The 26,017-nt window shown below is 43.0% G+C and overlaps 10 protein-coding genes across 10 annotated transcripts; 4 read left to right on the top strand and 6 right to left on the bottom strand.

The window, feature by feature from the left end:
* Window positions 1-174: 174 nt before the first annotated feature.
* Window positions 175-732, top strand: EAF02_001452 (uncharacterized protein; the record flags this gene model as incomplete). The annotated part of the gene is made up of 1 exon (XM_038897500.1): window positions 175-732. One exon carries the CDS (start codon window positions 175-177, stop codon window positions 730-732), a length of 558 nt encoding a protein of 185 aa, XP_038762475.1.
* A 671-nt stretch (window positions 733-1,403) lies between these two features.
* Window positions 1,404-3,475, bottom strand: EAF02_001451 (uncharacterized protein; the record flags this gene model as incomplete). The annotated part of the gene is made up of 5 exons (XM_038897499.1): window positions 1,404-1,497; window positions 1,577-2,423; window positions 2,476-2,862; window positions 2,924-3,186; window positions 3,267-3,475. The coding sequence occupies 5 exons, from the start codon at window positions 3,473-3,475 to the stop codon at window positions 1,404-1,406; spliced, it is 1,800 nt and encodes a 599-aa protein (XP_038762474.1).
* An 874-nt stretch (window positions 3,476-4,349) lies between these two features.
* Window positions 4,350-7,701, bottom strand: EAF02_001450 (uncharacterized protein; the record flags this gene model as incomplete). The annotated part of the gene is made up of 5 exons (XM_038897498.1): window positions 4,350-5,469; window positions 5,524-5,651; window positions 5,807-5,941; window positions 5,995-6,895; window positions 7,220-7,701. 5 exons carry the CDS (start codon window positions 7,699-7,701, stop codon window positions 4,350-4,352), a joined length of 2,766 nt encoding a protein of 921 aa, XP_038762473.1.
* A 444-nt stretch (window positions 7,702-8,145) lies between these two features.
* EAF02_001449 (uncharacterized protein) lies at window positions 8,146-9,156 on the top strand (the record flags this gene model as incomplete). The annotated part of the gene is made up of 3 exons (XM_038897497.1): window positions 8,146-8,292; window positions 8,356-8,770; window positions 8,831-9,156. 3 exons carry the CDS (start codon window positions 8,146-8,148, stop codon window positions 9,154-9,156), a joined length of 888 nt encoding a protein of 295 aa, XP_038762472.1.
* A 397-nt stretch (window positions 9,157-9,553) lies between these two features.
* EAF02_001448 (uncharacterized protein) lies at window positions 9,554-11,221 on the bottom strand (the record flags this gene model as incomplete). The annotated part of the gene is made up of 4 exons (XM_038897496.1): window positions 9,554-10,034; window positions 10,094-10,189; window positions 10,268-10,755; window positions 10,811-11,221. The coding sequence occupies 4 exons, from the start codon at window positions 11,219-11,221 to the stop codon at window positions 9,554-9,556; spliced, it is 1,476 nt and encodes a 491-aa protein (XP_038762471.1).
* A 526-nt stretch (window positions 11,222-11,747) lies between these two features.
* EAF02_001447 (uncharacterized protein) lies at window positions 11,748-12,199 on the top strand (the record flags this gene model as incomplete). Its single annotated transcript, XM_038897495.1, has 2 exons — window positions 11,748-12,044; window positions 12,119-12,199. The coding sequence occupies 2 exons, from the start codon at window positions 11,748-11,750 to the stop codon at window positions 12,197-12,199; spliced, it is 378 nt and encodes a 125-aa protein (XP_038762470.1).
* A 150-nt stretch (window positions 12,200-12,349) lies between these two features.
* Window positions 12,350-14,934, bottom strand: EAF02_001446 (uncharacterized protein). Its single transcript, XM_038897494.1, has 4 exons — window positions 14,339-14,934; window positions 14,159-14,287; window positions 13,685-14,095; window positions 12,350-13,634 (listed from the first exon to the last, which is right to left on the bottom strand). Exons 1-4 carry the CDS (start codon window positions 14,576-14,578, stop codon window positions 12,531-12,533), a joined length of 1,884 nt encoding a protein of 627 aa, XP_038762469.1. The 5' UTR covers window positions 14,579-14,934; the 3' UTR covers window positions 12,350-12,530.
* A 304-nt stretch (window positions 14,935-15,238) lies between these two features.
* Window positions 15,239-18,365, top strand: EAF02_001445 (uncharacterized protein; the record flags this gene model as incomplete). The annotated part of the gene is made up of 3 exons (XM_038897493.1): window positions 15,239-16,184; window positions 16,254-18,079; window positions 18,315-18,365. The coding sequence occupies 3 exons, from the start codon at window positions 15,239-15,241 to the stop codon at window positions 18,363-18,365; spliced, it is 2,823 nt and encodes a 940-aa protein (XP_038762468.1).
* Window positions 18,366-19,229: 864 nt separating this feature from the next.
* Window positions 19,230-20,249, bottom strand: EAF02_001444 (uncharacterized protein; the record flags this gene model as incomplete). The annotated part of the gene is made up of 1 exon (XM_038897492.1): window positions 19,230-20,249. One exon carries the CDS (start codon window positions 20,247-20,249, stop codon window positions 19,230-19,232), a length of 1,020 nt encoding a protein of 339 aa, XP_038762467.1.
* A 1,860-nt stretch (window positions 20,250-22,109) lies between these two features.
* EAF02_001443 (uncharacterized protein) lies at window positions 22,110-24,447 on the bottom strand. The gene is made up of 3 exons (XM_038897491.1): window positions 24,065-24,447; window positions 23,688-24,008; window positions 22,110-23,637 (listed from the first exon to the last, which is right to left on the bottom strand). Exons 1-3 carry the CDS (start codon window positions 24,088-24,090, stop codon window positions 23,388-23,390), a joined length of 597 nt encoding a protein of 198 aa, XP_038762466.1. The 5' UTR covers window positions 24,091-24,447; the 3' UTR covers window positions 22,110-23,387.
* Window positions 24,448-26,017: the final 1,570 nt, after the last annotated feature.

The raw sequence follows: 26,017 nt of genomic DNA, 5'->3' as shown, positions 1-26,017 counted from the left end.
TAGGTGGTACTTATGCACGCATCCAGTTTCCTATCCTCGGCCTTACAGAAGTAATATCACGATACAATTTTGAAAAACATATAAAAATACTCAACCCTTAATATTTCCAAGCCTTTATCTCAACATACTTCACTCATCCTTCCAGATCAAAATTTACACTCCGTAACCGCCAAAATGGTTAATGCAGTAAAGCCTAGTCCACTTCCCAACATTTCCCGACACATCACCGACCATGACCGTGATGGCAAAGCCATAATATCCTCTTCCCTATCCTCAGAATCTACCTGGACCGCTGTGAAAGGCGCCAAGTTCTTTCTGGGATACTGCACCTCGGAATTTCCAGTAGAAATAAGCTCCAACAAAGACATATCAAGCTACACGAATTACCTATCTTCTCCACCAGGCCTAGTCATTCCAGGAGGCACCGTTCTCCGAGTTGTGGATATAGAACCTGGGCATCTCTCACCGATGCATAGAACTACAAGCTTGGATTACGGGGTGGTTATTGAGGGGGAAGTGGAGTTGGTTTTGGATGGGGGTGAAAAGAGGATCATGAAGAGAGGTGATATTTGTGTGCAGAGAGCTACGGCTCATGCTTGGAGGAACTGTAGTGAGACAGAGTGGGCGAGGATGCTGTATGTTCTGACTGAGGCAAAGCCGGTCATTGGGGAAGATGGGAAGGAGTTGAAGGAGGATTTGGGTGGAATGGATGGAGTGAGGAAAAGTGGCTAAGGATTCGTGAAGAGATAACCTGATCATGATGGAAGGTTCCGCAATACAAACATTTGTGTGTACCTTTATCATCAGTGGACATTGTTCCGATTTCAATTTTATCGAATTAAGAACAGGAGATTTCCACCCGATGACAGCTTTGTGCATAATATGATTTGTGAATCAATGATGGACTTTCAAGTTGATCTCATCCAATGTAATCTGCTATTCATAAATTGGATGTGTACTCATTCTATGTGATACCCATTTTTCACTGTTGCTTAATCTTGGAGCTTCTGGACGATAAGTATCCTCATCTTATATTGAGAAAAATACCGGTGGGATATCATAGATATCAGTTATTTTTGCTTCAAGGCTCAGGACTTGGGACACAAATTCGTGAGATGTTCATGAAATGATAGATGATGACCAAGGAACATTTCCTAAACTTATTTAAAAGGCCCTTAGCCTTCAATAAAAGAGGACATGAGATCGCAAATAAGCTTTTCCATCTTCAGTTCAAATTGCACATTTTGATTTATACACGGACAGCAACATGGAAGACTAATGACACTTGACCTTTAATCGTCTACGCTTCTCCAGAGCAATTTTTTACGGCAGAATTGAACCATCGAAGTTCATAAAACATTCAGTTCTAAAATACTATATGACAACTAGGTATTTTTACACCCTTATGATCTTGACGGCACAATAGGCAATGTGACGAAATTCTCCTGTCCATCACCGAAATGGATGTTATTCTTACCTGCAAACTTATCTACAGATCTACAATTCCAAAGTCAGCACATGTGTATCTCTTCTAAACGACAGAGGATTAAGGAATCAATCAAAACAGGAAACTTACCTATCTTTCTCATTCCCATGAGCAAAAATTCCACTTCCCTGAGTATCCCCGGAACTCACTTCCAGAACAATCTTTCCCCCTTTCTCTACCACAACATTAGTAGGCCACACCTCAACATCCACTGCATAACTAGTTTCAGGTTTAACTTCCTGAACATCAACCGAGCGATATTCGCGATACGGTTGGTATGGTAGATTCCGCGGATGGGTCTCCGCAATTTTACGGAGAGATACTCGGAGCCAGCCTTTGGTTAGTGGAACCGGATCTCCTGCTGTGCCGGTGTAGAAAATTTCTTCGCCTGAGGGGGAGATATGGCGGAGGGTCAGAAAGATGTCGATGTCTTTCTCTGGGGCGGTTGCCGATGGAGAAGGGGAGAGGGACACGTTCAGATGTGCGGTGATATGCCCGGTAATTTCTGTTTCTTGCTCGAATGGTGCGTTTGTGAATTGGACAAGCTTTGGATTTTTGAGAGTTCCCAACGCATCATATGAAACTTTGTCCGCACTTGATGTTGACGGATCTCTGGAAAGTGTTTTCCCTGGTGTGAGATAGAACTTGGTATATTGTGTTCCTGCTAATGGCCATCCTGTTTCTTCTCTTCGTTCATGTTTAGTTTCTGCTTCGGCATTGTTGTAACCAACATCTCCTTTTCGAAGAATCACGCTGACAGGGCTGACTTTTCCGGGGGTAGACCAGCCAATTTTATCGTCATCTTTGAGAAACGCGTCGAGGAACGATTTTTGTATTTCAACTTCTTTTTTGTAGTAAAAGGGAAGATCGTGGCGTCCAGTAATGAAACGGAGATACTTGAACTTGGAACCTGCCCACATGTAGCCATTCACATTGCCTATAACTTCCATCAGTGACCATCAAAATAATCTTCACATCCGTGAACTCACCTCGAAGATGCAACAGAATGCCTCCCCAATTCGCTACCGATAAAACCGGAACCTCAATGTCCTCCAGATTAAAATCTTTTGATTTGTAATAATCGTCATCCAAAAAGCGATTGTTTACGTTATCGATAGTCTGGTCGTTACGATTCTTAAGAAGCGTCTCTTCATCCAAATCCCCTTCAATGGTATCCTCGCCCCATTTCGAAGCTGCACGTCCAGGTCGACCATATTGGTTGGTAGTAACTTGTCTGTTCCACCAAAATCGGATGAATTCATCTGAGAGGATTCCACCATGTCTGCATCGATCACGGTAATAATCAGTCATTCCCTCCCATGGTATAATAGCCGCAAGACCCTTTGGTCTACGAGCTGCAACACGCCATTGACTGCCTATATGATATATCAGCACGGAATAGACAAGATTAAAATCTGATCGGTCGGTATAGCATACCTGCATAATAACTGATTCCCAAAAGTCCAACTTTCCCAGAAGACCAAGGTTGCTCGGATGCCCACTCAACAACATCAAAGAAACACTCGCTTGTGCCTCGAGACATTGTATCTAAGAGCCCAGGACTTTGGCCCAGTCCTCTCTCATCTGCCCTCACAACCACATATCCTTTAGAAGTCCAGAATACTGGATCTGGGGTTTCCCAAGCACTATATTTACTTTTGTGCTCAGGGTTTACCTCGCTGAAGGATTTGGCGAAGAAACTTTCGGGACGACAATATCAGTATGCGTGGTTTACTCTATTATAATTTATGTGAAAGGATGCTTGACGGTCTATACTCACTTATCGTAAGGAATGTCTTTTCCATAAGGTCCATATGTCACAAGGACAGGGAATTTGGCACCTTCTGGAGCAATTGGTCTATAGACATTGCATCTCACTGGAAGATCAGATGCTTTCAATGGAATGGAGACATTTTTCTCAAATATCAATCCATTCTCTTTGTCTTCAATGACTTCCAGAATATCTCTAATCTTATTGGTGGTGGTCATCGTGAATGTTGATTCGCTAATGATTGATATTTTTCTTCGGCCAAGGTGATCGAGATGTACTTGTTCAAAACATCAGTTGTTGTATTTCTAGGGCCCGGTGTCTTTCCTATCACTAAAATCGCCGTCACTAGTAGCTCGAGTGTTAGCAAAGTCCCTGCCGGGCTGCAGCTAAATGCCGAGCTGGATATTATGGAAAGGTTGCGGAATGTGGGGGAGTGATGGCGGACGCGAGATTCCATTCGGGATGACGCTATGGGCGACTAACTGATCAGGGGCTCATGCAAGCACGCACCCTGGGCCGGTCCCTTTTTTTTTCAGTGTATGGCGCAGATAAATCACTTTAGTACAAATCTATGTCCGATTTGTGATAGATGTGCACGATCACCTGCCGCAATGAGTAAACAAGTGTAGTTACCGTATATTCCTGAGAGATTCACGGTCTTGGCATTCGGTGAATCCCTGAAAGGACGAACAACATCATACTGGCTTTGCCTGATACACTGCTTGAATGACAATGATCTTGACAATCACCAAAGCTACAGATGTAATCTAATATTTGTCCAACGGGAAATTTCCTGGATGTAAAGACCGCAAATCTCCTAGGAGCACACGTTGAGAGACACATAGTTAGTTCCCAAACCTCAAGATTTTCAACAGTATGGACTAGAAGACTAAACGGTGTCGAAAATATGGATTCTTTAAATGATTTGCATCTCCCGAATAATGTCTTCCCCAATTATAACAAACCTGAAATTCGAAACCCTTTTAGTGTTGGATCGCAGTTCGGGCTATCGAAGACATTACCCAACCCAACGAACAGGGTCATCTACACCAGCGTAGTAGCAAACAATTCATCGTGCCTCAGATCAGTTTTTTATTTCTCTGTCGGACTAGCACATCTAGAAAATCGACTTTCGGGAACACAACTAAGATCCCTCATTAAATTGCTACAATTCTCCACCAGAGGCGGAAGCGGTTCCTCCAAAATTGGAAAGTTGCTTCGATAGAGATCTCGCGCCATCTTAAGCACCTCATTAGGGTTACTGAGTCGGATATTTTCGTTGTTCAAATCGAAGTCGTCGGTTTCAGACATTCCGGCGATAGCATTGATATCCGTTGAATTTCGAGGTGGCAGAATTAGAATCGGCGTCCCCTGACCACTGGATATGAATGACCGAGTCTCGCGACTTTCGGGACCAATAAGATTAACCTCTGGTTGAGGGGAATCGCGAGTCTTCTTTGTCTCATTATTACTCTCGCGGGCGATGCTATTTGAGAGATGTCCATATGCCCACATGGTAAGACTGGCAAAGTAGACGGCAACGGTGTAGAAATCCCGCAACTGAGCCGGAGCCATCAACGAAGCCCAGTGAAAGATTTGTCCGGCGTGCCAAATTGCCCTCCTTGCACTTTCCGTTGTATACCATCGTTCTAATGATTTCAAACTCTGAGATGCTGCTTCTTGGCCGGATTTACCAGCGAATCGCTGTAACTCATCAGGAGAAACACACAGAGCTAGCAGAAATAATTCGGCTGTGATGTTAAGTCCTGAAGGTAATTTTGCTCTGCCTAAAATTCGATCTCGAAAGTTTTCGACTTCACGATAAAGCTCTCGCTGCTGAGTACTTATCCATAGCCGATGAACAGAGTCTTTATTTCCATCAATACCATGAAAACGGGTTGACTCTCCGATTGCCCATATTTGCCCCCAAAAGCCATTCAACGCTGCTTCATAACACAGATCTACGTCCCAAAGTTCATCCAGATCTTCGAGACCGCAGAAGTTGTGCATAATATCGATCAAGCGAGGTGGTGGGACCACCGATGAATGAGATTTTTTCAGGTACACTGACTTCCAATCCGCTGCAGATTCAGCTAGAAATAATTCACGAGATGCGGGTACTGAGAAAGATAGTTCCGTAAAGTTAATCAGTGGGGGTTTTTGAAGGGCTAAAGAAGCACGAGTGTCATGCTGAAACAGTTTGAGAGACAATCTCAAAAATGAAAGGTAAGCCGGCTGCAGTATTCATGAATGTATCCAAACATACCTTTTGAAAGACTCTCTTTGTGCCCAAGTTTGCCATTTTGCTTCCAGGCTTTTTCCGGTATCATTTTGGTTTGGTATCAGATTCTGGGAATCTGAAGCGGCTGATAAAATTCCACCACGGCGCATCATCTAAACCAATCAGCCTGAATTCTAATTTCGACTTTTCCCCAGACAAGTGAGTTCAATAGTCCAAACGACAGTTCAATAATACGAGGAATTTGAATCATTTGAATTTCTTAAAGCAATGGACACCTTATTTAGGGAAAAAATGATGAATCATTTACCGTGATCAAAGGTTGCGAGAAACTCTCGGCTAGTTCCATGTTTCTCTGAAACCCACTCCATAAACCAAGCTCGAGGGAAAGCATCCAAGCTTGTAGTGGCTGGAGTTTTCGAGTGTTACTGTTAGCCCTTTCCCACTGCGTTGGAATAGAATTAGCACGGCTCCTGGATTCCAAAAGGATGATATTACCAATTCAGATACACTCAATCTCACTACATCCTGAAGGGCCAGTCCCATTCTCCATACAGCAGGTAAGGAGATGGCAGTGGATCCAACAGCCACGATGGCAATCAAAAGCTCTGGTTGGGCATCTTTTAAATATATTGTTGGGGTGTGAATCCAATTATCGTCTTGATTGCTTTGCTGGCAGAAAAACGCTTCAATCGTACAATTCAGTAAATCTAAAGAAGGAAAACTTGGTATACCACTCGCATATTTGTTAGTCGTGGAGACGAGGTGAAACATCTTGTCTCGCAAGGAAGATGTTATAGAGAAATGTTCATAAGGCCTTGCACCGTTAGGGGAGAGATTTAAAGATATGTTTTCTTCATCAACCGCTAAATTATCCCGATCCCTGAGAATGTGATCGGTTGAAGCTGGCGTCCATAGCCAAGGCGAGCGGGAAAATGCTGCATGCCCTCGAGCAACATCCCTTCTAGAATCATTGACCTTTCGTGAAGGCCCAGAGACAGTACTCTCGTCGACTGTAAGACGTTTTGGAACCATCGGGGTAAATTCGAAATTCTCTTCCTGAAAGTTAAAGTCCTCAAAACTGAAGTCTGAGATCTGATTGTTGAAAATTGTTGAAGGAAAGAAAAGCATTTCATTGGAAAGATTATCGAAAGGTAGTTGGTCTTGAACAAAATTGAATTCCGTTGATTCCTTGTCCGAGTTTAGTGCAGATAAGGAGAAAGAAGATTGCAGTATTGCTTCTGCATTCTCGGCGCTATAGTCCGGATAGGAACTCGTGGTTGTGTAATCATCAGTTCCATCATTGCTATGTAGAATAGGATCTAATATGCTCGAAGGTTGTATCACAGAATCTAGAGGAAGAGAGTCTTGCTCCGGATTAGAGTCACGTGGCTCTTTCCTATGCCGACTAGTATGTCAGCATCGAGTCACTCCGAATAGTTGTGGAAGGGGTTCAGAGAAGCGGCGGGGGGCGCTAAATTGCTCAACAATCCGAACTAGCAAATTGAATTCGAGATATTCGAATAATAATGAAGCTTTCGATTACTGAAATAGATCGATCTCAACCACTGAGATGATCTGAATCTTTCAATTGAATCCAAACAATTAAAGCTTTTTATTGTCAGACTGCAGTCCAGATTATGGGAAAGCGTACATCTCGGTGATGATGGAGAAGACAATGGAGTAGTGTCCAAGCTCCAGGCTTTGTGAGTGATAAACTTACGCAACACCCGAAACACATCTTTTCTTATAAGATTGCTGGGATACTTCACAAACGAGATTTTTTGTTCGGCATCGCAAACACGGTTTCCGCTCTTCACACTTTGCCTTTGCTGTTGCGCATGCTATACATGCTTTTCCAGCTCTCTCTGCTCGTCTAATCTCTGGGCGGCTTTGACCCAAATTACGTTCATGAGTGGCAACGTGGCGATTGAGAAGGTCAACGCGATTGAAAGTCTTTGGACATCGCTGACACCGGAAGGGTCGAGAATTCTCATGTGACCTCATGTGACGAGTGAGGTGGTCCCCTCGTTCATAGGTTCGTTGACATATTCGACATTGGTTCACGGCTGGTGCTGGAGGCATCGGCGGCGATGACCGAGCGAATCCCGGATGCGTTTGTCGGTCGGCCCCAATTGAACTCGCTGCATCGATTAGAATGCTTAGTGCATCACTGCCGTTGTCAAAGGTTGAATGATCCGACATATCTGGCGCGGGAGAGGAGCCATATGCTTGTCGTCTCGTCTTAGTGACAGTTGAAGGAGGAGGCGGAGGTGGAGGCGGAGTTGGATACGGAGAGATCTGATCTCTTTAATCTCATTCAGTGTCCCTCTTCAGATTTGACAACCACGCGGCCTCTTCCAGGTTAAGCTTAGGTACTTTGATGTGTAAGCGGGCGATCTGCCGGTTACTTGCCGTAGTGGAGGTTGTAATGTGCGGGGAAAGAAGGTATGTTCATACAACCTAAGATTGATCGACAACATGCCGGCCCCACTTCTTTGGCTCTCAAAGTCCGCATTTCCAGGACATATATCCATTATTCACCCCCTATTCATAGAAAACCATAAACGACCGAGTCAACCAGAATTTATGTCGAATTTGACAAATGGTATAATCAGCTTCGAGAAAAAATAATCAATATCCGTACAAATGGCGCCAGCGACGAATTTGACTCCTGTTCATTTCTTCTCTCATGGCTCCACAATGATGCTTGGCGAAGAATCCGATAGTGCAACATATTGGAAAAAATGCGGCGACGAAGCTCTAGCAAATGGGATAAAACACGTGGTAATGATGGTCAGTAGCAGAATTTCCTCGAATACCCTCCAGTATCCTGTATTTAGTTGTAACACTAATTAGGGAGCACACTGGGCAACTCTCGGCAACGAAATCGAAGTTGCCTCAAATCCCACACCCGGAAAATCTCCAGTAGCCTACGTGCACCCTTCAAAATACGTACCATACAAATTAAATCCTGACATTCCCATGGCAACTCGCTGTGTTGAACTTTTGCAGAAGAATGGGTTCAAAGCGAAATTCAATGATAAGTTTGATTGGATCCATGATACCTATTTAATCCTCATACGAATGTTCCCGGATGGATGCCCGCCAACGACTATTATCTCTATGAACGCGCGATATGATCCTCATTATCATACTAAGGTAGGGACTGCGCTACGACCGTTAAGGAAAGAGGATGTACTCTTCATCGGGACGGGAGGTGCGGTACATAATTTGTATCGAAATAATTGGTTTCAGATGTTAATGTATCGAGGTACAGAATCGATCTTCTACCACCACCTATCTCCAAGAGCTAACCACAAACCCCCTATAGACAACTTCGCCATGGAATCCCCCCCAGATGCTGCAATGCTCGAATTCCGCCAAGAATTCGAAGATGCAATGACCAAGAACTCCGGACCAGAATTGCGAAGAGCAGTGACAATGTTGATGAAATTACCCAAATACCGTGATGCGCATGGAACAGATGATCATTTTATGGCGGCAATGTTTGTGGCAGGACTCTGTGGAGATTTTGAAGATCGGGGAACTCCCGCTGTGATGGGGGCAGAGGACTGGGAGCTGAGGAATATGTGTAATAGCCAGTATACCTTTGGGGACTGGGGCTCTGAAAATTCGAGGATAATGGGTAAAGTTTAGGGTTCTTAGTGCTTCTAAGAGAATGTTATGATAACCTTCTTTTAATTATGTGATCTGTATGCAGTATGTTCGCCAATTTGAAAATTTAGTCATTCAACTTTATTAGATACTGTCTGCTATACATGAGTGCTTATTCTTGAGATACTCAACATCCTAGAATAGTTTCTCTCAGTTTTTAGGAAATTGTCGAGCTATTATTGATCGGAAGTATCCTCCAGAATTTTTGCGTCGCTATCATGGAACCCACTAAACGAGATCTCTTTCCTAGTCCGCTATAAATTGCAAACAGGGGGTTATCTCGCATTATATATCCAAAGATTGAATTCAATAACGAGACAGTCCAAAACAACCATCCTTGAACACGAACCGAACTCACATTTACAAATCTCAAAATCACTCAAGCTCTATCCGCCCACAGCCTCCAAATGGTGCCCCAAGCAGACCTCCCTCCAACCCAAGATACATAACCTAAAGTCGGGACAACAACCGACAGAAACAAACCACCACCCAACAAAATTCCCTGTTCAAAAAACCCAATGGCATGACCAGGAGCCTGACCCGTTTCCGGCAGTGCTTTTACAGCACTCTCTCGAGTCTTTTTGAGAAGCTCATGACCCTCTGATCCCCCTGCAAGAACCTTATTAAGAAGCAAGAAATCTTCGGGCGGAAGAGCGGTATATTGTGGGCATGAAGATGAAAATATCTCCACGCTATATTTGTGAAACGCAGGAATTGGAAGTGGTGTTGAGGGAGCAGCGGGTCCAACGAGGAGGTGCAGTGGAATGTGGTTTACGTAACTGGTGCTGGCATTGAAATGTTGAGCGAGAAACTTTGCGGTTGACAGGTCTGAAAATATGTACAAGGCGAGTAATGGAGATCTGGAAATATTTTATAAGTACTTTATTCTAGCGTCGTGGACGGAACTTCGTGAACTCACTTTGATTTTTGCGTCATGATGGCATCCAATAAACTTGTAGTTCCCATGATTAGTAGGTTGCAGCCGCTAATTTTCATCTCTGTAATGGTCGATGCCCTGGATTATCTTAGCTGACGTTTTGATTGCTGGGAACAAGCATAGACATTGATATATTTACCTATCCACAACATCAACAAGAACAAAGTTATTGGATCCAAAAGTTGAGATTTGCTTTTTGTTTTCAGCTTCCCTGAGTGCTTTTTGGTGGCAGAAATTCCATCGTTTTGTCTACTTTGGGTACTGCTATTAGAGGAAAAGAATTTGCTCGCGTGTCTCGTACAAGCTTCTATAAAATCACTTTTGACAAATTCATTGACGATGACTAAATCGGGACTGTATGCCGAAGTTCCTTGAAAAGAAAATCGAGTAGTGACAATAGATTTGGCTGCACTTTCAATATCTGCTGTTCGATCAACAACTGCAACTGTTCGATTTGACGATTTTGAGATGAGTTGATTAATGTTCGAGGTTGAAGAATCGCTTGCTTGATCGACTAGTAGTGCCGATTCAAGGATCGAGGAGTCTTGTAGATTCCTCGGTGAGATGTAAAATGTGTCGTTGTTTAAGGCTTGGGGTAACAGTTCTTTCAAGATGCTATCAACTTTTGAAGTTGTGTCCCCAAGCTAGTCATGTCTCAGTATATATTTCGTAGCTATCAAGAGAAATCTTTTCACGTACCTCTAAACAGACACAGTTCCCGGCGGCGATAGCAATTGCTATCGGACATATGATTGAGTAGAATCTTGTATGCGTCGTCGGCCGAATGATTACCAATCCCTTTCCAATTTTACGCGACAAGAAATCTATACCATTGGCAACCTTATATTCGTTGCTTATCGATTCCTTGAATTTAAGCGTTTGATAGGATCTCCGGATAACGTCAGAAGCAAGATAAAAAACGCATAGGACTTCAGTATCGATTTTTCGAACGTGGCCGAAGAGATCTTCTGAGATTGCTGATGTGATCCTGTCGACATTGTCTCGTAGAGCTTTATGGAGACTCTGAAGCTCATTTTGTCTGTATCTAACATTGTTGGATCTACCATCAATTACAGATGCTCGTAGATTGTCTATGCCGAATGATGCCATGTTGATACCAGTCCTGCAAAATGTTACAAATTTATTTTGGGGTTATGTAATGATACATCTTAAATTGAATACAGTATGGATATCATAAAGTTTACGGGAATCAAAATACTCCTCATCCGAGATGCGGGGAGGGTCTAGGGGTTGGCGGAATGTGGAGGGTGGGGAGGAGTTTGCCCGAAATTGCAATGATTCACTGCTCAAGACATGATGTGTTTTACAAGTCGGTGGGTGCATGGGTTGACGGAACACTTCTCAATTCTTTATTTTTTTTCCAAACAAATTCATTCTTCAATTGTTTGACATCAAATTCCACATTTTGGTTGTTCCATTTCTAATGAATGATTGTGATAATTCTTATGATATAAAAATTAATTTATAAGAAGATATCCACGAGTCAACTTTTTGTAGTGTCCCGTCAGTCCGCACACCCACTGACTAATTCGAAAAATACTTGGATAGCTTTCATTATCTCCCAGGGAAAAGTCTCTATCGTAGCAATAACTTCGTTCTGTTCGTTTTCGAAAGGATGTCGGCCACAATAACGGATAATCCCATTACCATCTCTTCCCGCCAGACACTGGCCGAATATGACATTCATCACACTGGTGACGATAGGAGAATGAATGATATGATAGTACCGCCGAATACCTCAAATATACCAGAGAACGTCGATAATCCCCCGTCCTGGCCTCAAGATCAGTATCGAATACCAAATTATCGACCTATAAATCGGCATTTGATTGCTGCAGAGCGGCCAAATGGAAGTAATGGCGCAGAAAGAGTTTTCATCACGCTGATGTTCACAGGAGTCTCATTGAATGCGGTAAGTCAGCATTTAACTATACGAGGTTTCTCTCAATCATATATACTTATATGGCATAAACGCTAAACGTATAGGGAACGGCCCAAGTATGGAGTATGACAGGAGGGAAAGTTTTTACACGAGTCTTTCGATACGCTATTGGTGGGGAATGGTAATGGGATGGTTGAGGGAATTGATCGATCTTGGGACTACCCAGTTCGTCGCGATGTAAAGTATATAGCGGCGCACACTTGGGCTGGGCTCAGATACAGACGAGGAGTTTTGTGTATTGTTACGTATTGTTATGTAATTCTGTAAATTTATCGGAAGATAATCAGTGCTGTAGTGTTAAATCATTCACAGATTTACAGATATCTAGCTAATCTTAAAACTGCATTTTGTGCTACCCGTACCCAGCAAAAACAAAGCATCAAATCCATCTGTTAGCCAAATGCCGTTTTCTTCCACCACTGACCATTGTCACACTAACCTAACAAAGCTCAACTATCATGTGAGACCTATCCTACGCCAAGAGACATCCATATCCTCCGCTAATTTGAGAAAGTCATCATTCTCTAAATTTTTGATTATAAAATCGTTGAGCATTTTATGCCGTTTGTCATCGGGGAGATCGTTGTAATTTGGCGCCAGATTTACCCGCGAGCCTGAACTGTATCTTGACACAACGAGATCCAAATCGTCCTGTAATACAGAGGCTGTCGGTCGTGTCGACTGAAGGTCTACTGCAGAGATATTCGAAGCAGGTTTGAGAGCCGCTGTGTGGTCTCGACCTGAAAAGGTTTGAGTTTGAGTAGATCTATTCACCATTTTTAGAGTTGGTACGGACTGTTGTCTAGCCTCGATTCTTTCTGCTTGCAATTTTGATAGCGCTTTATCTGATGCGATTGGTGTTGCAATCCTCCTGGCTTCAAGAGGAGGCGATTTTGCTGTCTGCATTTGGATGTCAAGGGTGTCACTTGCTGAGCTGTCTTTTGAAGGAAAAGCTTTACTTGATAGGTCATTAATTTCTGGTAGATGCGTAGTACCCTTGCGACTTGCAACACGTCTCTTTGCTGGCTTTTTAGCAGGCGTGATACTCCCATTTGACGTGCTTTCCCCGATGAACTCTTCAAGGGGTCGCTTTCGCTGTTGTGGGGCTTGAACTGGTCTACTGGTATCGGCTACGGATACAGATTTGGATTTTAAAGGCTCTTTCACAGTCGCAAATGGCAATTGTCGCTTTGGTGGGATAGGAAGGCCCAGGCAAATATCATTCTCGGCTGGAAGATATATTGGGCGTTTTCCTGGTGCACCAAAGAACGGATACTCGGTCGAACGAGGCGGTGAACGATCTTCGACTGGACTGAAAAAGTCTAGTGCACTTTCAAGTATTTTATTTCTTGAATTATGTGGATCGTTGACAGAAGAGAGCGAAGTCATTCTATCGGGCAGGCAATGCTTCCTTTGTGTTTCGAAGAAAGGCGAGGTAGAAAACCGACGTTGGGATTCTTCGGCCTTTGGCAAAAAAATTCGATTCACGTGTGCATTACCATTTGCAGGCACCTTATCTGAGGTATTCAGCAGAGAGTTTGAGGATTGAATTTTTCGTTGCTATTGAACATTAAAATCAAATTAAATAAAATGAAAAGAACAGGACATACCTCTCGCTCGAACTGAGAAACATATAATGATTGCGCTCTATTGAGTGGTTCGGAAGATGGTTTAGACTGAGGCATAAATGAAGATATTGACATGGCAGATTGCGGTCTGACGTAGAGGTGATTGTCGGATTGGGATGTATAAGAGCTACTCGGTCTCTGAAGTATAGAACTAGCTGAGTCTGGCCGCATGGGAACTTTGAATTCGCTGTTTGGAGTTAAAGGAAGATAACCTACAGCTGAAGAATATCCATTAGATATTCCCGAAGACGTCGAGTCTGCAGTTGGTGGACTGGATTGCAAGACAGGCCCTGACGACAAACTTTCTGTTGCCGTCAAACCCAAGTTTGTCAAGATATTGAGAACCTGATTGAAGTCCGAGTCACCACGAAACCTGAATTGCAACCTACGAACCTAAAGAATTAATGTCAGCTGCTATGAAAGGGAAGAAAGAAACTTGCGGCGCTCTTAACTTACATCATTGAGCTTTGGGTATCGCAATGCGAGAAGTGGAGGCTTAACCACTACTCTCACTGGAACCTCACTACCTGGAGATAAAACGAAGTTCTTGTAAATCCTCACGATATCGTTTAAATTCTGTTCTTCCTTGAAAGGTGTTACAACATTGAAAGCCTTGCACGGAGATTTATCACATACCAGATACTCAGCGCCTGCCACTACTTTCATTGATAAGTATCTTCCATTCCCTGAACCACCAACTTGCACCTCTTGAATCACAAGTTCAAGATCACTTCTCGAATAGTGAGTCCATTGAGCACTTGTGGTATCGCCTTGATTGGTTAAAGAGCATGAGAACTTGACAAGAGGAACAACGATAGACGAATTCAGTTGCGATTGTGAGGAAGTAAGAGACTCTTGAGAAAAGAAACGAGACATCTCGAACTATGAATTTAAGGATATTTGAAGGGAAAATAAACGACAATGACTGCATAAATGATGTATTGAGAAAAGAATAGAGAAATGGGAGATAAGAAAGAAAGGAAGAATAGAACAGAAGTAACATAGAGGACTTTGGGATGATATATACTATGGAAGTCAGTAACGGGAATTTGTCAGTTTGAGATCAATGTTTGAATGATAGCAATGGTGACATTGACAACCTTAGGATGGTAGTCATGTCAGTGTCGCTGTCCCTGTATCAACCGATTTTGATCGGATTCCTTTCAGATAGTTGTCCCTTTCGATTGAAGTTTTTCAAGGAATTGAACTGAAGACAGTTTGTTGTAATTAAGTGAAGGTACGGACGATTGTTCAGAGTTGGAGATATGGCAAGTATCATGCCACACACAGGCCACTGAACTTCGGCCATACAACGCACGGTCCTCTACCTAGCGTTCATGTCAAGTAGAATAATTAATACCTTAAATTTCGGGCATACTTACATTTCTCACCCAAAAATCAATCCGGAGCTCACAACCTCTAACGACCGATCGCGTCGCCGTCGCAATTTCTACGCGTTGATTTAATTGTCGCATCAAAAGAAGCTTTTCGGACAACCATTGGATCGCCATAAATATCGCATGGCAGGATATTACGATGGCGCCCCCAAGAGTTATTCACCACGATACCTCAATCGTTCATACTCCCGAATATGAGGATTTTATCGCAAAACTTAGAGTCTATCATGAAAAGAGAGGCACGCATTTCGATCCTGAACCACGAGTTGGAACTAAGACAATCGATCTATTGCACCTTTACAATACTGTAATTGAGCGCGGTGGCTACGATAAAGTCAGCGATGAAAAACTTGCCTGGAGAAAGCTTGGTTCAGATTTCAACTTGGGAGCTAATAATTTACCTGCGCTGGCATTTAGTCTCAAAACAACATATTACAAATACCTCGCCGCATATGAAATCTCAACGTACCATGGCAAGGTGCCACCTCCCCGTGAAATCCTGGAAGATACAACCGCTAAAGGAGGGGGGCTTCTTTTTCGGACGATGGACAATTTCAGACCCTCGATTCGTAGAGAGACGGGCATGCTTGGTACAGAGAATTCGGAGGCTTCTGGTGATGATGGTACACCTGTACGCGATAGAAATGGAAGTGAAGAGACACCTGGATCTGGAGGCAGAATGACTCGAGGTCTACGACAAGCTCCCCCACAGCGGGTGTTGTTTCAACCCGATACCCAACCATCTCGACAAGTTCGACAACATCCCTCCGCGACTTCCCACCCTCCACCAACTCCACAGCACCACTTACCTCAACACCAAACGCCCTCCCATTCGCATCAACATCACATGCCACGAGTTGGTGGTCCCTTCTCACATAATCCTTCCTCTGGTACCGAAAATATGTCTCTCGCAGTTACAAATTACGAACCTCGACTCCAGATGCCATTGACACTGCGACCTATAATTACACCTGGAAATAACCCCATCGAGTTTGCGCGACGTCAGAAGGCATTGAAAGATGCAGCTGCGGCCGCAGAAGGTGCCAAAACTAGTACAATTCCAAGGGGGATGATGTTACCCGGCAGTAAGTTTTCTAATGTTTCCTCTGAGATTGTTATTCCGTCTCAAGAGTGGGTACTAATGATTCGCGAAGCTGGTTTTGATGGACCCAACATCTACGTTCGTTGCCTCTGTTCTCTGAGATCAGGCATCAAAGTTGAGCAAGATTACGCTCTACACCATCTGGTTAAAATCTCCATGGAACGTGGTGACAAATACAAATTCGAAGGATTTCCAGGTCTTGCCGAAGCCCTGATAGAAAAGATGCTCGAAATCAGTTCATTGTTTTACGATGTTCACTGGCAGATAGCCTACACAGAAGATGGCGACATGATATCTACCACTGACACAATCAACGGTCTGGAAGGCACACCAGATATACTGGAAAGAATCAAACATTTAGCTAAGCTACCAGTTGATGATAATATTCAAACCGAAGAATTCAGTGATACTCTTCTTCAGATCAACGAGGCGGCATTAACAATGAGAAATATGGTAATGTTAGAGGAAAACGCCTTTTACGTATCTGAACTTGCACCTCTACGAGATTTTCTCACCATTGCCTTGAACCTCCCCAATTCCGGCACTGTTGTAGAGTTAAAACACTACGCGCTAGATATCGCCGAACAGCTTACCAAGTATCTTCACTTTGAGGTCGGAGATCCTCTTTACCTTTCACTCCTCGCACAATTGGATTCACACGACCGAGGCGCTATCTTGACTTCCCTGAGAGCTATCAGCAGAATATCAATGAATCTTGAAGAGAACAATCTCCTTAAGGGTGTGCCAGCATCCGCTGTACAAAACATTATTGATTGGACCTTGCTGAATGACGAAGACCTTGCCCATGCTTGTTTGGATTTCCTCTATCAGTACACCGCGGTTGTTGAGAATGTGGATTACCTTATCACAGAGGTAAAAGCAGAGCCACTGGTCAAACAGTTGACACGACTCCTTATGCATGGCGCTCGCATCATAGAAAAAGAGTTCAACCTTGGAACTCAGTACAGAAAGCCTGCACCTTCAGAGATTGCGCCTATCCCACAAGATTTACTACTGGAAATTGCCAAGTTTGAAGAACCAGAGCGCAGTTCACGCTGGCTACGTTGCCTCTACGAAGAAGATCCCGATGAGTCCATCACACAAATTGCCTTGTGGCACGCCTATCAACAACAATTTAATTACTTGGCTACACAAACATCAAAATCACTTCTACCTGCTGCAGATTTTATCAAGAATGTGAGCACGACCTTTGGCGACAAAGCGAATGCACAAGTTCAAAACGGACCAGTAACAAAATTCATCATTAAAGGCATCCGATGCCGCAGTGAGCCAGTGGACCTACAAGGAGAGACATACACCAAATGCTTGTGGCGCACCCATCTCGGAAAGCCCTGTGGAGAATTCTACATGACTCCTGAAGCAGGTTATCAACATATTCTCAAAACTCATTTTGGAGCCCAACTTAATGCGGACAACAAATACGTCAATTCAACCTCAAATCAACAATATGTTTGCGCATGGGATACATGTTCTCGCTTCCGCTCCTCTCCTGCCACCAAGCTCTCAGAAGCCGCTACTCACATCAAAGTTCATCTCCCTCCTAAACGTACCCCTGCTAGCGAACGTGAATCACAAGAACCTTCAGGTCCTCCACCAGCTAAGAAACACAAGCCATCATACATCGTCCAGCCACCTCGTATAAGCTTCAAATACCACTTCACAGCTGTCGATGAGCATAATGATGCAGCAGGTATTCCACTCAGTGCAGTACTCGTTCTCCGAAACTTGGCAAGGAATGTCAGTAAGACCGAAGCAGAAGAGGCGGCTCTCAAGGAGGGTGAAGTTTCCTGGGTTGATCGGTTGTTCAAGCCGGTGGAACCGAGATTATTCGCTATCTATGCGCATAATAAGATTTTGGTATGCTACTTTCTCTATTTCTTTTCAACCTCCCGTCTCGGTTCAAATTTTTCTTTGTCTGTCAACTCTCACATGATTATCAAAACAAATTCACATAACTTTCGTTCATCCGTATTGACCGCAAGGTCGTGGGGAGACAATTTATATCTTTATGACTTATAGTGCTGAATACTCATCTGCATCTTTCTCACAATTATTGATCTTTCACTATACTAATTCGATACAATCTAAACAGGCCACTTATATGACAGATCTTCTCATCGCAATCAAGGATACGCAGGGTTGAAAGGGCATCGATCTGGGATATGGGGCGAAGGGGTGGTATTTCGGGATATTTGCGAACAATTAGGAAAACCATGCATATGATATGTTAAATGATCAACTAATAAGGTAGCGGGCGCAAAAATTTCAGTATGGCGGCTGGGCGTTCTATGGCTGGTCTAATTTGATGGAGAATCTAATTATGAGGTGTATGATAGATGCCTTCTTGCTTTCGAATACCTCTTCGGCTGGTGGATGCTGGATGAGCGCGGGAATGCGAGGAAAGTGGAGAGAATCGCGGGAATTTTACCTACCTATCTAGGTATCTTTGTTTTCTGTACTGATCATCTCGATTGATTTGTATGGAATAGTGAAATGGAAATTAGACGAAATAATGTGTACTATGTGAACATTAGCTGACTTGATATTTGGATACTTTATGTATCTATCCTGAACAAACTCGATGTGGATATTAAAAATAGTCCTGTTCTATCTCATTCCAAGACGTATAAAAATATACTTAGTATCTTTAAACGTATTAAGGAGACGAACCAAAAAGACGATAAATGTAATTATAAATAGTCGGAAATGCATTGAATCCCTAACCTTAACTAAAAAGAATCCCGAGTACCCTGATTCCTAAACCTGATCCAAATGTGCTGAATGAGAAAAATCCAACCCCAAAATCGGTATCCTAAACTTGACTTGTAACTCCATTCCATCCCATCAAGCAATTCCAGTTCCATCCCAAGCAATCCATCAAACCATGCTACCAGACCAAAAATTCATTCATTAACCCATCCATTTCTTCAAACATCACACCGCGCCCCACTTCCCTCTCGCCATTCCACTCCGCTCCTCAACTCCCAGCCACACACACCACACCCACTTACTTAGTCATAAAACCCAACCAATCCGCCACAATCAATGTAACCATAGCATGCGGAGCAATCCTCACATAATACGTACCAAACCCTCTGTAAAATCTCATCATGCCTTCTTCCTTGGCCACCTTCACAAAACAATCTCCCATTCCCTTGTAAACCCGATCTTTTCCCCTTCCCTGTTTCTGCAGCCTCGTCTTCACAAAATCAAATGGCAGGCTGAAGAAACTGGCGAAGAAACCGGCGACGGCTGAAGCGGTCAGTGTTTGTGTTTTGGGGTTCCAATCCGTGCGTGTCTTGAGTTGTGATTTGGCTTCGGAGAAAAATGCCAGCTGTCCGAAATTCAGAGCCATGGCTCGCACAACCGTGGGTGCGCACCCAGCCCAGAGAGCAGTGATGCCTTCGGATTTGGTAATGGATGTGAGAGCATCGATGACGGATTTATAATTTTTGCGTTCGGCTAGTGGTTTCAATCCATCGGATTGCATGCGGATCAGAGCGAGATCTGCAGGATTGCCTATCATGGCCGCCAAGCCACCAGCTGTGAGACCTGCTGCGGCGCGTTCTTTGAAGCCGATGGTGGTGTTGTTTTCTTTTGAGCGAGCGGAGAGGGTCGTCATGAAACTATCGAAGAAGCCAAGACGCGCCGTGGTGTAGACGGCTTGGCGGAGGAGGCCTGCGCTGAGACCGGTGTAGAGGTCGAGTGCTTTGCCGGAGGCGAGAATCTCGCGGGTAACGGATAGAGGGGTGGGTTTGGGACCGGTGCGGATTCCTTCGCCGGCGAGTTGGAGACGCACTTTGATCATGTCGATGGGTTGGATGACGGTGGTAGCTGTCATGCCTGCGAGACCTCCGTTGATGAAAGGGAGAGCGGCACGCATGAACGGTGTGTGGAGGATATCGTTTTTGACAGCTATGGGATCTGCTTTGGCAGAGTCGGCAAGTCGTTTGGTAGTTTCGATTGCTTCTGATGTTCTATTTCGCGCTGCTTCGGCAGCTTGCTTGATGGAGTTGGTGGTGGACATTGTGGATGGTTTGATAAAGGGGATGTGTGTGAATTCAAGGTAGATTGATATGATATTGAGCAGGTTTCTTGCTCTGTAGGCAGCCGTGAATTGTTAGCCCGAATGACTCTATATCTTTCATGATGGAAGAATAGACGTGGGACATGGTGTTTATATGTACATAGGTATCCAAGAACGACCTTGATTCTTGTGGGCTCTGGGGAATCTCATCCATATCATTGGACTATTTGCATAGACCCAAGTAAAAGACCCAGGCGTCATCAAACATATGAACGGACGTGTGATTGATGGGGCATTAGTCCGGAAACAAACGAAGTCCTTGGGAAGTTTGCGAGAAGCATGCGAAATCGGTATGAGCGGTCAGGTAGATAGCCTTGGTAAAGTAAATCGAACAATAGAGAAACATCGATTACTCACTTGAAATGCTCCGTGTACCGGATTCTTCCAACCGGATTACCGTCGCGTACCTCTGGGACAGAAAGTGGGCTTGGCTGGTAGTATTTGGGTCGATATGCACAGTCGATCGTCTCCCTAGTCAATATCAATAGTGTACAGCCCTGTGCTGATAAGACAAGATTCAGATAACGTCGTTTACGATGTGGCTGTGAGATGATGTTGAGAAATGAAGCTGGTGACTTTGAGAGAAGGGGAAATCAAATCAAATAAAATGTATCGGAAGACAAACACGACAAGACAATGATCAATAAGTATTCCAGGATTGATGGGTTCAACGCATTGGTTGGATGATGTGATGTTGAGTTCCCGTTGGCCGACTTGGGAGAGTGAAGCAAGAGTGGTAGGATCAATTATTGGGTGCGGGGTCGAAGGTTTGATTTGATTGAATCTTGTTTTGTTTGGCTGCGGCTGCAAGGCACTTTTTGGTGCGAAGAAGGGATTGAGTTTGATGAGATGATGATGATGCTATACCTGCTCTGGGATGGATGTAAAGGATGTTCTTCTGGCTCTCATGGGAAAGGAGGAAATGATTGTAGTTAGTCTTGATGCTAATGTCGATGCTAATATTGATGCTAATATTGATGCTAATATTGATGCTACTGCTACTGCTCATGCGAGTGTTGATTCTCTCCTCTCCTCTTGATGTTCTGTGCGAATTAGAACATTGTTGGTTGATATAGTAGAGTGCCAGGGTTCAGGTTTCTCATTTCTTGTTTTCCCGAGGTGATACTTCAAAGGTCTGATATACATATGAGAGCATCTACTCACCTACCCAATGGGGGATATAGAAAGATCTCTCTCAGCCTGATGTACTTTCTTGATGCATCGTTATCTGTTTTCGGAGATTCTTCATGTCATACAACAGGGACAACAGGGACAACAAAGAAAACACGATGAATTTAGCCTTGTTATCATTGAAGCATATCCTTATTGCATAGCCACATGATTGATGTTTATCTTTTTGATCGGTTGATTTATGGTGATGTTTCTCTTTAGGATGTTAATATAAGTTGCTATGAGATAATCTCATGGTCTTGTAGTTGCATATTTAGTACTCGTACTTATTCTCTAATAGTCTCTACTCACACTCACTCTCACACTCATACTCATACTTATATTTATACTTAGACTCCTATCTATATTCATATTTATACTATTTATATTTACACTCATACTTATATTATACTCACACTCAGACCTCATATATACATACTCGTCTCGTATACTCCTCCTAGATATACCTAGTATATATCAAAACAGATCCATAATTCCACTTGTATCGTCTCACTTGGCAACCCTTTGCTTTGGTACCAGAGATTCACAAAAATGCGGGGTAGCTTATACTCGAAATGATCTAGCGTCGCCACTCCCAATGACACATCCCTTCCTATTGCGATGGGGATAACGCGGCATCTTTAGTCTCCGCTCTCCCGTGATTTGAACATGAGACATGAGACACGATTGTCAACGCGATTCATTTTCTTTTCATTACCACTACCTAGATAGGTATATCATTATCAATCTTCACTATTACTTCACTACAAATAGATCACACACATATTATTCTCTATCTTCTCTTCCAAAATTAAATTCCAAGACAGACAGACAGACAGACAAAAATCTCTCCTTCATGCATCAAACTTTCGACTAGGCAGGGAGATATCAAAGGCTGAAAACAGTCTCGGCCCTTCCATCATTCTACCGTACCTTCTTTCCGTTACACCAAAATAGCAAAGCTCAAGCTCACTCACACATGTCAAACTACATCACCCAATCCACTTTCACCTATTAAATAGCTATCCAACTTAGCTCCCCACAATCCCATACCCATACCCATACCCATATTCATATTCATATTCATCATTAACAAGCGCCATCAATTTCCCACAATCATCTCAATCCGTTCATCACTCTAACATGCTTCCGATAATTTATCGTTCTCCTATTACGCATGCGATATCGCATTCTTTGCCGCAGCTTGCTGAGCTTGACGATATAATTCAATATATTGAAGTGTGTGGAAAGTGTTGACATTTCGAGACATCGAGATTCGAGATTCGAACAGATCAGGAAAACTCTCCACCACCGGAAATTTATTCCTCCGCGTCGAATGTGTAACCGTAAGTGCCCGGGATTATGCGACGGGAAGCGAGTGGAAAGGTGCGTGGGGGTGGAGGGTTGGGGGTGCACGGTGGAGATTCTCCGTGGAGAGATATATGACTATTTGGTATCGAGATTTGTGAAGATGAAGCAATGGAAAAATTATACATCGTGGGCTCTACAGCTTGGTTGGTTGGTTCATGTCTCACCATGGAGGTATTAGCTCGATCTTCTCATTTGGCTCTATTGGGTTGATGCATTTTATGATATCGAGTCAAGGATAACCCGTGAAGTTTTCTAGAGCAAGTGCAGATATCATCATCACCCAAAGTGAACACACCGAGTGATGGAAAAGTAGTAGCTTTCCTGATTGATAAGCTGCTGACGTTCAGGAGTCATAACCTTGTGACCACCAGCGCCATCAAAATACTTCATCCCACTACTCTAATGCTTCTTTGGAGATGATAGGATCATAGCAAATTAGGAATGACCTATCAGCACCATAATCTCATCATTCTACTTCATAATCCAATCCTCTCTTTCCCTCTCCTTTGGCTTCTCGGCGTCGCTTAAATCCATTTCTTATAGATATTTCCCACCATAACTATCGTTGTACTCTTCCACCCAGCTTCCAACACCTGCTAGTTGCTCGTCTTGTGACCCAGGATCGAGGATTACTTCTTCGGAAGTTGAGGATTGGTCACCTCTTATAGTCGAACTGTTGGTAGTTGAAGCAGAAGTAGATGCTATTGCAAATGCATTGTCACAGTGATGGTTTTCATATTGTTGCTGTCCCGGGCTGTGGTGATGGCAAGCAAATAAGTTCTTCTTTCTATTTTATGTCAGTATCTAATTTGGAAGTGGGGATTGCTATATAAATACTGATGTGAAGGACGAGGCAGATTAATACCTCTAACTGTACTACTAGTTGTCGAAGCAGTTGTAGAGATATTGTGGTCATGATGTTGATCATCCGATTTTTCGTTCCTATAACAGGTTAGTATTTTGACGCTCTCATGGCGGAGGCAAACGTACTTCTTTGAGATCCTAGATTGAACGGCTTTTGTGGTCAAGCCTTTGGTGGCTGGGCCAGAGTTGATGACTGAGGCAAAGTTGACGACTGAGGCATAGGTGGATGTAGATGCATGATTGTGGTGATGATGATGTTGGTGATGGCGAGCAGACTCTTCTTCTGAGTCTTTCCTAGTCCATATTAGCTGACTGCTGGCAAAGGAGGGGACTTTACTCAGTATCAGTACATTAACTCCTTCGAAGCCTGAGTCATGGTTAGGTGAAATCAGACACAAGTGCCCAAGACACTATAGACCTGAAGCAGTATCTGTATTTTTTTTTCCTTTCTAACATATCGAGGGGACATAGTAATACTTCAGGGAGAGTTTACTTGGTTGCCCCTCACTCATCATTATCCCTCTTTTCGCCACCGAACGAGTCTGAGAATACACAGATAACTTGTCCACGTATCTGATCCAGCAGTACCGAGTAAGTCACCTCGAGTCCTGATCCCAAGTGAACGGCATGATCGAGTGGTAGCTATGGATGTGTTTTGAATAAGATGTCAGAATGCTGGCTGTCTAGTTGGACGGGAGAGACACTCCAGACTTTCGATGACAACGAATAGCGAGAAGGTTTTTGAGTACGATTCAGGAAGGAAAGCTTCTCGTATGAGTATTCATATCATTGGCATGAATTAAACCGATACGTCACTATATCACCTGTAGCCGCCAGAAATTATTGAAATACGAGGTTTGAGACAAATTATTAATCGAACCGTGACTATAGCGGACAATACACGTGGCATACGGGGAAGGCTTTTCGGGCGTGAAAGCTTACCACGCAGATGTAGGTAGGTACTACCACCTCATGAGGCTACACAACATCTAAAACTTTCCCCACTCGGTGTCGGATTACCCCTCAATCTGAGCCTCAATCTCAATAGATCTGTTTCTTCATGGTCGCCTCATACCCCGCTATCAGGTTCCTGTGATGTGGCTGCTTGGGACTCGAGCCAATTTCGAATGCGGGCGCTGCTTTAAGGGGGTTGATATCCCCAGCCTTGTTATATTATGTGTATATAGCCTCTCTTTTATGTCTTTGGGCGTAATAAAGGGCGGTATGTTTGGTATGGATTTGATTGTGCAGTTGTATAGTTGTGTAGTTTTCTTGAGTATTTATTTCGCATAGCGTTGGTATCTCTTTGTCTCTTTCTTGCCTTTTGGTAGGTAAAATATTATATGTATTATCTAGTACTTATTTTCTTATATTGGGATGTGTAGAATATATATTATAGGATTAGTATTATCTATCAAATTGAATAATTTTGTATAATAAGACAAGTTACTCTCATGCCCTTTAGATGCGATTTAATTACTCTCATGTCCTAAAATTTATATCTGTTTTATTCTTATGCTTTTTGGAACCTATAATAGATTCTATTCAGTTTAGACTAGATTCTATAGGAAAAGAATAGATTCTATAAGAGGAGACTAAAATCTATAGTAGGAGGATAGAATCTATTGATTTTAGGATAGATTCTACAATACAGTCATCGACTACTTACACTTGACCAACCCCACTTTTATACTAAAACTCACCTATTTCAATCGACTATAATTGATTCAAATAACAATCAAATACTTTTAATCTCTTTTATTCGTTTTATTTAGAATTCCAAAAAAAAATGGAAATTTATTTTTATTATTTTTTTGTTTTGAAAAAAAAAAGCTTGAAAATCAATCAATAGTATTTTAGCTGTATTTTATCAGTAAAATCACAAAAAAACTAAAAACCAAATCCAACTTTATATTATTCAATCAAGAATTTTTATTTAAAATTAAAAATTTGATTTATTATTATTATTATTATTATTATTATTAGTAATTTTCAACCGGGCCGTATAGGCGAGCCTCCCAGGGGGCATTACGGTTGGGCTAACTGCGGGATAATCTCTAATTTACATGATCCCCCTCTCCTAAAAATGAGGTCTCAATACCCTCAGTAGCCTTCTAAGCGATAGCTAACGCACTTGCGCTTTTGTCTCCAATCCTCTGAGCACCTCTGTGCGCGCTTTCCGATCTTTTATATAATGTTTTGATTGAAAGCTGCTTTATTCTGTAAGGGTAGCTTTTATATGTATTCTAATGCAGCGCAGAGTATTGTATATATCGATTTTGTTCTTTATAGCCTTGCTATAT

The sequence above is a fragment of the Botrytis sinoallii genome (genome assembly GCF_014898435.1).
Source record: "Botrytis sinoallii strain Bc 23 chromosome Unknown BSIN_002, whole genome shotgun sequence".
In the NCBI taxonomy this organism is placed as follows: Eukaryota; Fungi; Ascomycota; class Leotiomycetes; order Helotiales; family Sclerotiniaceae; genus Botrytis; species Botrytis sinoallii.
Note: the sequence above shows the minus strand (reverse complement) of the source record. Positions and strands in the feature narration are given on the sequence as shown.

Excerpts from the sequence above, each read along its gene's own strand:
- EAF02_001443 (XM_038897491.1), bottom strand. The coding sequence starts at position 24,090 with ATGACTCAGGCTTCGAAGGAGTTAAT. Across the intron at positions 24,009-24,064 it reads CAGGCTTCGAAGGAGTTAAT|GAAAGACTCAGAAGAAGAGT; the intron begins GTACTGATACTG and ends AATATGGACTAG. Across the intron at positions 23,638-23,687 it reads CTGCCTCGTCCTTCACATCA|AAAGAAGAACTTATTTGCTT; the intron begins GTATTTATATAG and ends GACATAAAATAG.
- EAF02_001446 (XM_038897494.1), bottom strand. The coding sequence starts at position 14,578 with ATGTCTCGTTTCTTTTCTCAAGAGTCTCTTACTTCCTCACAATCGCAA. Across the intron at positions 14,288-14,338 it reads TGGCAGGCGCTGAGTATCTG|GAAGAACAGAATTTAAACGA; the intron begins GTATGTGATAAA and ends ACACCTTTCAAG. Across the intron at positions 14,096-14,158 it reads GATACCCAAAGCTCAATGAT|GTTCGTAGGTTGCAATTCAG; the intron begins GTAAGTTAAGAG and ends TTAATTCTTTAG.